Source organism: Orbicella faveolata, unplaced genomic scaffold, assembly GCF_042242905.1.
Source record: "Orbicella faveolata isolate gen_17 unplaced genomic scaffold, um_ofav_v1 contig_26, whole genome shotgun sequence".
Lineage (NCBI taxonomy): Eukaryota > Metazoa > Cnidaria > Anthozoa > Scleractinia > Merulinidae > Orbicella > Orbicella faveolata.
The window spans coordinates 2,395,951-2,407,500 of record NW_028301554.1 but is presented as its reverse complement, the minus strand read 5'-3'; the positions used below and the strand labels follow the sequence as shown (position 1 = coordinate 2,407,500).

Sequence of the window (11,550 nt, the reverse complement as noted above, 5' to 3'; positions counted from 1 at the left end):
ATGAAGTTTTAAATAGTTCAGAAACTACCGCCCCCCCCCCCCCACCCCTTACCCCCCAAACCGTGAAAACGAGTCAGCATAGTCCAAAAAGACAAAACTTTATTTCAAATGGTGGAGTCATTTTCGAGGATGTTATCCAGTGGTGCACTGATGGCTTGTCTGAGACACGGTTGCAAACACAGTAGCTCCCATAAGACTTGTTTATGGACACGGCATTGTCTTCTTATGTACATGGCATGGTACTACTATGGAAAGAACAAAATAATTGATAGTCCGTGTGAGAGGGGTGAGAGGGTAGGGATTTGACATATTCAATGAAATTCTTTGTCGTATGCACTAAATTGCCAACCGCGAGTTAAGAAACCAAAACAATTAACCCTATCTGGGAACAGCGAGATCACAAGTACCAAGACAACCACTGACTGCTAAACCCCCCCCATCCATGGGCAGTTATGCCAACCTCCCTCTTATTTCCTATCATTAAAGACTTTTTCCTGTTTTCTAGGGAGATGGATTAAAATTGACTGCCATCAAGTACCAAAGGCATACTTTGAGTACCTTATTGGGAGGATAAATGTTCAATTGAACTCTGTGCGAGAGGTGTGTCACAAAGCACAGCCCTGCTATCAAGCCTCTACAATGAAGCTTTCGTATAAAATCTGGTATCTGGAAAAATTTTTAGATACAATAGAGGAACAAGACTTGGCATCCCTAAACACAGAAGTGCTATTCTCAGGAAATGAGATGTGCGAAGAAGAAGAAGAAGAAGAAGAAGGCCTGTCTGCAGAGGAAGAAATTAAGAGGGCAAAACAAAGGGTTTATGTTCCCAGACAAAAAAGGAAAAGGCCCTCATCAAAGTCTTCATTAATTGTTGGGTATGGAGAGAAAAGAGCCACAAGAGAAGTTGAACTTATATGGTGGCCACACTTGTACAATCTAACTGAGCATGGCCAAATGGTCCTGAGACTATATATAGAAAAATGCAATTTTTAATAACATTATGAAATGTGCAGTTCCCAAAAATATCTATACCCACACGAAGGAAGGTCATTGAAAATTCTGAGAGGGAGAGGGTGGGGAGGGGGTTTAAAAGGTAAAAATTGTAACTGAATGTACCAAGCTCAACTCAAAATTTCTGGAGGGTGTGGGCTCAAACCAAAAAACCTTCTGCGTGGATATTATGGATATTTTCTGGAATCACACAATGATATAAATATAATTTAGGTACACCCAATACACTGACCTCTACTTTTTCCACTGAACAATAAGAGCCATTAAATCTTTCCTCAGACTGGCCATGTTCTTAAATGTCCACTGAAATGACGGAGGGCAGTTTCTGCTTTTTATGATATCTCTCACCAAGAAAATCACACCAACACCACAGCTCGCAGATCCCTCTCCGGTTTTAGTTTGATGCGGCATGTTGAGGCGTGGTAAAGGGAGATCCAATTTGGGTTTGTTCCAATTTTCCTCTTGAAAACAGTCATTGTGGGAGAGAAGCTGAAAGCCAGTTAGCATGTTCTTAACAACTACTAGAATGTCTCTTGGTTGGTCAATCTTGAGTCCGTCATCAAAATGGACAGTTCTGCTTGCTACATCGAAGCACAACAATCCCCAGTGTTGTGGTGAATCAAAATGAAAAGGTGACAAAATGTATGTGGTATCTTGCACAGCACAGTGGCCAAAGAAGGGCATCACCATTTGGCTGAAGTACCGTGGTCCTTATTTTGCCCAGGTTTGGCTGTACGATGAGAGGTACACTAGGTTAGTGGGCTTGCTGTCCTCAAGAAATTTCAAACATACTGTGTCTATAGCGAAACCATTAACATAACGTTCACAAGCTAGAGTGCTAAAGTCATTAGCATCCATAATGTATGTGCCTTGCCTAATAATCTGCTCATTAGGCCTAGAGTTACACAGTACATCTCTGACTTTGTTAAGGTCTGATACAGGGCTGCTGTTGTTTGCAAGCCACCTTTCTTCTTCTCTGAAACTGACAGCTTCTGAAGCTAGAGTACACATAGTCTGATATAAACCAACTGATTCTTTAGTGAAAGTTCCTAGTCTGCCCATAGTCACTGTAGCTTTGTCATCTTCATCCCCATCATCAGGTCTGTCAACATTAATAGTCCCCACAGTTCTAGTACCTGACAGTTCTTTCAAAAGCTGTATGGCATGTGTCACTGCACTTTCTGCTGGACGAAGATTGACTAGCAGTGGGTTACTGACCTCATTTGGACTCTGAACAAGCTGAATGTCTTGCTTTGAAATGAAGGCAACTTCAGGAAGTTTCAAAGATGCTCTTTCACCACGAGTAAGAACATTGAGATTTTCCAAAATCTCTTTACTGTGCCAGGCTACATTATCAGGTTTTACTTGGTCTGAGGGGCAGCTGTTGTTACTGTTTTGCAGAGTTGATGCTGCCATTGCTGTGGCTGTGTGCTTGCTGCTGCCTTGCTGCTTTGTTGTTGCCTCTGCTACAGGTACTGGTGCCACTAGGGCAGTGTTGCTGCCATGCTGCTGTGTTGTTAACGCTGCTGCTTCTTTTGGCATGTCTCTGCCTGTGCTGCTGTCATCCTGTTGTGGTGATGTTGTCTCTGGTGCTGGTGCCACTCCGAGAGTGTTGCTGCTTTGGGGTTTTGGTTCTGTGGCTGGTTTGCTGGCTGGTTTTCTTTCCCACTCTTCATGGTTGTAATCAATGAGTGGAAATTGGCCTGGTACCACCACACAGTGTTTTGTCATCTCTGTGTACTCGTATTCACAATAGTCTGGACCAAACAGATTAGTAAATAGCTCATCCATTTTTCCAATCCATTCTCTGTCTTCTTCACTCCAAACCATTCTTTTAGCTTTCCAGCCACACCCTCTGTAGTAGAACAGCTTCTCTCCTGAAAGAAGAAAGTTAAAGAAGTAAAGAATTTGCCTACTTTTAATTGCACTATGTTGATGTAAAGAAAAAAAAGGAATTTTCTGGAATCAGGTCTTAGAGTTGACATTTTCATCAAGGTTTTTTTTATCATCAGTGCATGTTTGGAGGTGTGACTGACTCCTTGGGAGCCCTCCTGTAATACAAGCCTATCTATAGACAATCATGTATATTACCAGATGTAATGGACTGTCTAGCCTCTCTGAATGCTCGCCTCATATCAAGTAGCATCTCTGTATAAATATGGGTGAGGATTTGGTCCACTATAGCATAAGAAAAAAGCACAAGTACCTGTTAATAGTAAGAATTAATCCTGCTACTTCCACATCATTTGTGTGAACATTTAGACTGGAATCTCAACTTACCTGAGGAAGTACTGCTTGATGAGTCGTGAGAGGTTGCTCTTAAGTAGAGCAGCCTTTGGAGCTTGTGTCCAGCCTCATAACCCTGGTTGGACAAGTGGTGTAATGAGCGATGCATCCGAAAAAGCATTGGTATGTGCTCCACAGTGAGGTGGCCATAATCACCTGTTCCAAGGCTTGTCCCAAACATCTCTAACAGAAGGAACCCCCACTCTTTACACTGAAAAAATTGAACATTACAGTCAACAACAAAGTGTGTGGGCATCAGTTGTTTAACTAAGGAGGAGAGATACAATGTCTTACAAAGTTTTCATGTCACATGCAGTATAGAAGAATTTTTGTTTACAATATTTGTCTCATTAGCATAAGAGATACAGTTTCTGATGGAGCTACAGAAACATTACTTATGAATATTGAAAGGGTATAACACACTTAACTGTCCCAAGGAATTTGCACCCGATGTATGGAATACTTTTTGTGCAACGCGGGTTTAAAAACTCAAAATTTTACAAAGAATGTACGAGCTCATTAGCACTTTTGCCACCCAGAAATTTTGCAACTGTTGAAAGCCAATTTCTCATCGCATATTACACCCAAAGAGCCAAAACTTTCACCAATTACTAAATTTCACAAGCTCTTGAAATGTTTGTAGTCAATTTGTATCTAGCATGATGCCTTGTATGTGCAAAGTCATATGTTAATGAGGAAAAATGTAATCAATGACATAAGCAAAGATTCACCTACATGTAATCCAGTTTGAGCATATAGATATAGATATACATAAATGAATTTTGTTTATCTATATACATATACATATATCAAGAAGTTTCTTTTAAAGTGAACAGTCTTCAATCAAAAGAATAGGTATCACAAACCTTTACATCAAAAATATCGATAAGATGTTCCTCATCTTCCTTGAACTCTCTGTCCCTCGTAACATATGCAATTTCTTTCCACAGTGAACACACCTGCAATTAGTATATTATTAGGGTTCAAAGTTAAAAGTCAGGCTCTGCTATTAGTCTGAAGTGAAAAAGCCTGCATTGAGTTGAGATTAACATATCATTTTTGTGCTAAGGATCTGGAAATATTATATTAAAATAATTATACATTAAATACTACATAATTATTTAACTACTCTTTTTTTGTATGCTGTGATTTGCAGTATATTCGAAAATTAATCAGTGAACAGAAATTAAATGCAATAAGTCTAACCTTGATTAAAAATTCCTTTGTCAATTTGCCTGCATAGTAACTTAGTTGTTTGTTGGTGTGATCCACTTTCTTTGACTTCTTCCCCTTAACGTTTTGGCCTTTGTTTGACTGCATAGGCCTGTAGAGATGTTTGAATTGACTTTCAATATCTTGTTGTTTCTCTTTCCAGAATTTCATCTGTAATTCAAGCTCCTTGCTAATTCCTGTATATATAATAGGAAAGAAATATCATGTCAAATAGGTCATATTTAAACACAGCCAACTGCAATATCCAGCATTCTATTGCACCATGTAACTGAATTCAAACAGGTGAATACATTAGTTTACATATATTACTAAAATTAATGGCCTCTGGGAATAGGAATAATGGTTCATAAAAAAGTGTGACATGTGAAAGGGAATTAATAAAAAACGTATAACCCATTGTAATACCTGAATTTGTCAAGTTAATTTCTTCAAGTCTGGTGCCAAAGTCACGGACAAAAATCCCACTTTCCATCATTTCCTGATAGTACTACAAGACAAAAGATGAAAAAAGCTTCAGCCAAATACTAAAATTTAAGTAAAAAGTGTATAATTTAAAACTCGACCAAGCCATTTAGAGATTAAAACAAGCATATCACGAATAACAATACCTAGATATATGATTATGATTGTTGTTCTACCATTTCATGTTGATTTTGTTTGGTTAAAGAATTAATGTACACAAGATCAAAACAGAACAAACAGGACATAATGGCACCTTTTGTCGTGTCTCACAAAATGCTATTTTGTTAAGGATGCAAAGTTTGGCTGCCTCAGGGTCTTGGAAATGGTCAGCTAGTTTTTTATTAGGCAGAGACTCTTCCACAATGTCTTCAATGGATGCCAATAGCTGCCGTTCAGTGTTTCCTGAAAACACAGTTACAAGATTGTTTTTACTTGTACTTGTAATGTTTACAAAAGAGCCCTGTTTACAGGACACCTCATTAATTTACAAATAACCTACCTTTTGCCCTAGGGAAACACTTAAAATACACTTTATTATGAGACAATGCTCCAATGACACCACCCCCTTAATGGGGCCAACAACCACACAGTGAAATTGAAATGTTTATATTCATGTCATGGAACAGCTATTTCCTTTGTAACTTGAGTACTAAAATACAATTTTATCTACAAATTGCACAAAGCAACCATGAAAGTTGACTCTCCCCTGAAAATAAGGCCATTTGTTCATACCACCAAATTTGTAGAAATATATAATTAATACAATAATAATACATAAATATTTATATAGCGCCTATCCATGCCTGCTCTAGGCGCTGTACGATTCGCCAAAATGATCTGTACTAATCTTAATAATTAAAAATGTGCATAATTATTTTGCTCTTGTTTCTTATTCTTCCAACTGTTGTTTCATTTTTGTGTGTTACTTTACAGTATCTTACCCTGTCCTATTCCATATCCTGTACAAGTATTACATCGAACTGTATGAGGCGTGTCACCCGCCAGTTCTGATGGACAAAACATTAACCTGTGTGTTTATTTCTTTTGTGTTACATCGAACTGTATGAGGCGTGTCACCCGCCAGTTCTGATGGACAAAATATTTTATTAGTATTGCTAATAGACCTAATAGATTAATTATTTCATGGTCATGTTACATCGAACCGTATGAGGCGTGTCACCCGCCAGTTCTGATGGACAAAATATCTTATTAGTATTGCTAATAGACCTAATAGATTAATTATTTCATGGTCATGTTACATCGAACTGTATGAGGCGTGTCACCCGCCAGTTCTGATGGACAAAATATTTCATTAGTATTGCTAATAGACCTAATAGATTAATTATTTCATGGTCATGTTACATCGAACTGTATGAGGCGTGTCACCTGCCAGTTCTGATGGACAAAATATTTTATTAGTATTGCTAATAGACCTAATAGATTAATTATTTCATGGTCATGTTACATCGAACTGTATGAGGCGTGTCACCCACAAGTTCTGATGGACAAAATATTTCATTAGTATTACTAATAGACCTAATAGATTAATTATTTCATGGTCATGTTACATTGAACTGTATGAGGCGTGTCACCCGCCAGTTCTGATGGACAAAATATTTTATTAGTTCCATTACTTGATTAACTATTTCATATTACATCAAACTGTAGGATGCGTGTCACCCGCCAGTTGTGATGGACCAAATATTTTGTTAGTATTGCTAATTATAATGACTTTTGAGACAAATTTAGTTTTAAAACCATTTTGCCATAGTGATACAGTCTCTTTTGATTCAGTTTTTGACATTGAAAACAGTTGAAATAAAAGTGCTTGGCACAAAGGTGAAGAAACCTAGTGCTGTTTGGCAAGATTGAAATCTTTTGTAACCTAATAGACAAACTAAAATAGTAGAAATTATGATTTTAGAGTAACCTGAACAGGAGGCAAAAGACACATTATTTCGTCCAGGAGCTGTTTCTTGTCCAGGTCTCAACTTAACAGTGATCCTATCTGCCTTGAAGTTGGATGGACCGTAATCAGAAAGTTTCGCATTGCATTCTGGAAGTGAGCCAATCTGATAGGCCAGCAATCCAACACTTTTCAGCACCTGCTCAGTGTTTCGCATCTCGCAGTGCAAAGCACAAAGACTCATGGTAGAAAGATCCTCGTCAAGGAGGCATGTTAAGTCATCTCGCAGCCCTTTAAAACTTAAAAAAAGTACATTACATTATAAGGATTAATTAAATAAAGGTACTTACGGTGGTGCACTTCAGCTAAAAAAAAATGACAAGCAGAAATACCCAGCCATATAACACATTATTTCTACTGAATAAATTGTTTATTTACGACCATTTCCTAACCATATATTATATATTGTTAATAACACATTTAATTACTTCTTCATAGTTTGACTACAATAGTTGAAAATAAGAAATAAAATGAAATCAGCAGGACCGTCCGAATACATCCTGTGATTTAGTTACCACAAATTTTCTATATATATATTACCCGCCAATGTTTGCCTTTGTTTGACTGAAGTGTTCCAGACAGACTTCGTGCATCCCTAAATCACAATCACATGCCTATTATAGTGGAATAAGAATAGATACAATCTATTAGAATTATTTCAAAAATTCAATAAATGAGGAGACCAGTCAAACTGAAACAGCCACTGGAGAAGGACCAACAAAAAATATTGTGGAAAATGTTGTGTTTATACTAGCTGGACGTTACACCTGCTTACAACACCATGGCTCAATTCTGCTTTTAAGTGAGCCCTACTACCCTTTGAAGTATGACCATTGAAACATTACCTGGTAAAATTATCACAGTTTCAAAAGAGTTCTACCGGCACATTCTTATATTTGGACATTTCAAAATGTACTGTACATTCAAAAAACTTACTCTCCATGCCAAGCAGAAAATGCAGAATTCTAGAGCAAGGCCTTGTCCACCAAGCTGAAAATCTTCATCATTGATCTTTGCCATCAGCAACACCAAACCTTTGTAATCAAGAGTAACTGTATACAAAGCAAATTGAGTTGCTATTTTTTTAATGTTCATAAATAGGCGTCCCCAGTTATTTAATTAATTAATATTGATTAATAAATGGATTTTAAAATCATCTAGTTTTTGGATCCAGTACCTTTAAAGCGTATACGATAGTGTTTGCCATCCACTTTAATCCCCATCTTTTTAAGCTTGTCCTTCTGTTTGTTTAAATTTAAGAACAGCTTCCTGAGATCTTCCCTTGAAAATGCAAGGTAGGCAAATAATCGTAGTCACATACATGTACATGTAGATTCATACTCGTTAATAACCTGTCCACCTTATATTGTCTTAATTAAAGATAGTTACTTATTAATAAGACTTGAAACTCTCCCAAATACTATTCACCAACTGTCAGCAGCTTTATGTACACAAACATTCTAACGACCCAGATCACTCATAATAAATTATTTGTTGCATACCCTTTATTGAAATTTCAGTTTTTATTGTCTGCTTTCCACATCATTGTAACTGTAGCAAGTAACACAACAAGATTACAAGATTTGAAACAGATAAAAGTCCTCTATCCTCACTGCCAATAAGGGTCAGGTACTAAGACCGCACAAAATACCGTCAAAATATTATTATTACATTTTTTAAAGAATTATACAAAGTGAGATAATAAAATAGCTTAAATATGGTTCTGGCCTGCAGTGGAAAAGTATAAATTACCTCTTTTCCTTACAGTTGGCTATAGCCAGGGGATAAACTGACTTTGCACTCTGAGAGGACCGATGTTTGGCATCAAGGGGAACAATCCCAACTGCAACTTGATCTTTGCCTGTAATATAATAGAGTTTTATGTAAGATGATGATCCATGCAGTCATTAACAGTTTTAGAAAGATTGACATGTTCTTTTTAATTAAAGCAAAATTATAAATGATAGCCATTCAATTACCAAAGAAAGGGCGTCCATCAACTTTAAGATTGAAAACAATATCATCAGGAAGTGAGCCGTGTAGACGCATCTCTCTGATGATCCAGACAGCAACATTTTCTAGGTTCACCTCATAACCTGGAACTTCATTGGGCAGACTTGCCACATCCATCAACATTCTTGTGACATTGAAAAGACCCTTTCGCAGTGCAGCAATGTTGTTTTTAATCGGGATGATCCATTCGTCTGATTTTTGCTACAAAAATTAATATTTTTGTCTTAGAAACCCATGCCAAAATTTAATTATGTTTAAAAATATATCTGATTTCAAACAGAAATATTAAAATATACAGTGAAAGGACAAGCTCTGGCTGTCCTCCTTAGAAAGGCGTTTGCGTGTCATTTAAAATAATGCAAGTGAAATTAAACCAGGCCTGCTAACCAAATTGACTACATTGTCCAGGTGTCTCACATCATCACCCAATAGGTGTGTTCCATTAACTGTAAATTTGGTACGAGCCCATTTGCAATGTCAGGTTTTAACCAATCATATGCAAGCAAAAAAAATTCACTAACAGGAATCAAATAGTCAAAGGCAATCAATATGGGAAATGCAGAAAAGCGTTCACTACAATAATTAATCCTTGAGTTTTAATAACCTTACATCATGAAAACACTTTGCTCGACCATTATAACTTACCCCAGTCCTCCCAAGTTGAGTCAGATTTGTCAACTCTTGCCAACCACTGTCAGACAGTCGTGACTTGAGCTTGAACAGCAGGTAAATCCAGTCAGGGACCCTCATACACTCAACTCTTTTTTCCCAAACTTCTTCCGACAAAAGTTTACTGAAAGACTTTTGGACGCCCTTTTCTTTGACCATCACATCAAATACGGCCCTGACTGTCTCCTGGGCATCGCTACCATCTTTTCCTGTCATGAGACAGCATTCTCCGAGCACGGCACCCAGCGTGTCCCCGCTTTCTTCGCACACTTGGCTGATGCTTTTCATGACTGCGGTTGCAGCTTCTCTCACTTTTCTCCTTTTGCTGGGTGGGGAGAGGTTATGGTCAACTTTTAGCTGCTCGATAGATCTTTTCTTCTTCAGAGCTGGTTTGGCCAGATCGTCCGGACTTTGCGCTGTTGGCGGGCTTTCCCTATTTGGCGGGCTTTCACGATTTGGCGGGCTTCTTCCTTCGGACAGTCTTGGTGTGCTTGGTGGTGTCGGAATATCAATATCTTCGTGCTTTCTGGGCTGGGAATCTAGCACTCCTTCCTGGCTTTGCATTTGGGCCAATTTTCCGCTCTCGTCCTCAAGTAAATTGCAGTGTAAGCCACGGGAATTGATCGAAGATACGACCGCTTTGAAGTAATCAGACTTCATGAAATGGCAACTCGACCAAGATTTCAATCGAAGAATTCCGAGCAGAAGGCCAAAGGCTGACGTTACATGAACTTTTTCGCTGCTTCGATGCGAGCAAAACCAGCGGAAAGACGCGACGGTTCCATCTTTGCCGCGCAAATTCCTTAGGGCTACTTGCTTGTATTCTTCGGGAAATGCTTTTGCAGACACAGTAGAACAAAAAACGGATGGTTTTCCACAACACAAATCGGAATTCAAAGCGTACCAGTTCTTCTCTGGGTCTAACTGAGGGGAAAACACTTGATGTAACAACAGTGAGCTTGCAGTCGCGTCTTTGCTCGCCATTACAAGCTGGCCATTCGCTGCAGTGTTCACGGGCCGAATATCTGTTGCGACATCGAGCTAACTTTGTATATGGTTTTGAAAAGGGCGCCATGGGCCAAAATAATTCCATATAAAGCTTAATCCAATTATTATCCTTTGTGTTCAAGCTTGTATTTTAACTAGTGAAAGTGTTTAATCGACTTAGCCGATCCATGGTCAGCGGTCACTCGTTTCCGCTGACCACAACAAACACCAGTTTCCAAGTTGTAAACGGGGAAATGCGCAATCTGTTTCAAGTAATAATTGCTTTGACAACGAATTGCGAAGTGTGCGCGTGTGACGGCACGGGTCGCGGGTGGCGGACAATTACACGTTGATACGTTCATGCATGATCGTGACCAAAAATACGCGAATTGAATTTGTAATTAATGTGTTGATGTCAGAATCCTTTCTATGGACTTATTAAAAATATATTATTATAGCAAGAAATGGTAAGTAGTTCCAAATTGCACAATAATCTATTGTCACTCGCCCTCTGTCACACACATCTTCTCACGTCACGGGGAAAAACTTGGATAAAGCAGTGGTTCTGGACTTCCCAGTCTAGCCTGTTGCAGGCGCTTGGCGTACTTGCGGAAGAGCGAGAGGAAAAACTAGGGGGGAATTACGCCCCCTCAAAGGAGGCAGAGGAGAGAGAGCCTGGGGACGAGGTCAGACTCTTTGGAGCCGCAGAACACCGCGATAGCTGTCATTGAAGTTATCAGCGGTTTGACATACAAACAAGGCGAAAGGGTCAATTTTGCTTTGCATTGACCCGTTCGCCTCGTTTGTATACCTTTTTGAACAAAGGAATGTTTGACCACAGGCTCAACTGCAATAAGAACTATTCAGCCCACTTATAGTAATGGAAACTCTGGTTCTGGGTTATTGATAGGGTTGTAATGAAG

The 11,550-nt window shown here is 38.7% G+C and overlaps 2 protein-coding genes across 3 annotated transcripts in view; one reads left to right on the top strand and one right to left on the bottom strand.

Moving 5' to 3' along the window:
• The window catches only part of LOC149107619 (uncharacterized), a 2,292-nt gene extending 1,269 nt beyond the window's left edge, over positions 1 to 1,023 (top strand). Inside the window, exon 2 of the mRNA XM_089296400.1 lies at positions 506 to 1,023. Coding sequence (XP_089152526.1) covers positions 506 to 993 — 488 coding nt within the window. The 3' untranslated portion in view covers positions 994 to 1,023. The remainder of the gene's footprint in view (positions 1 to 505) is intronic.
• Positions 80 to 11,516, bottom strand: LOC149107618 (uncharacterized). 2 transcript variants are annotated; one of them, XM_089296388.1, is made up of 16 exons: positions 9,617 to 11,516; positions 8,938 to 9,172; positions 8,711 to 8,819; positions 8,136 to 8,239; positions 7,895 to 8,010; positions 7,499 to 7,572; positions 6,923 to 7,197; positions 5,934 to 5,999; positions 5,246 to 5,394; positions 4,936 to 5,017; positions 4,504 to 4,706; positions 4,164 to 4,256; positions 3,292 to 3,508; positions 3,103 to 3,189; positions 1,244 to 2,888; positions 80 to 245 (listed from the first exon to the last, which is right to left on the bottom strand). In XM_089296388.1, the coding sequence occupies exons 1-15, from the start codon at positions 10,622 to 10,624 to the stop codon at positions 1,723 to 1,725; spliced, it is 3,984 nt and encodes a 1,327-aa protein (XP_089152514.1). In that variant the 5' UTR covers positions 10,625 to 11,516; the 3' UTR covers positions 80 to 245; positions 1,244 to 1,722. The 2 variants fall into 2 exon arrangements, with proteins under 2 accessions (XP_089152514.1, XP_089152515.1); XM_089296389.1 differs by having other exon boundaries at positions 80 to 242.
• Positions 11,517 to 11,550: the final 34 nt, after the last annotated feature.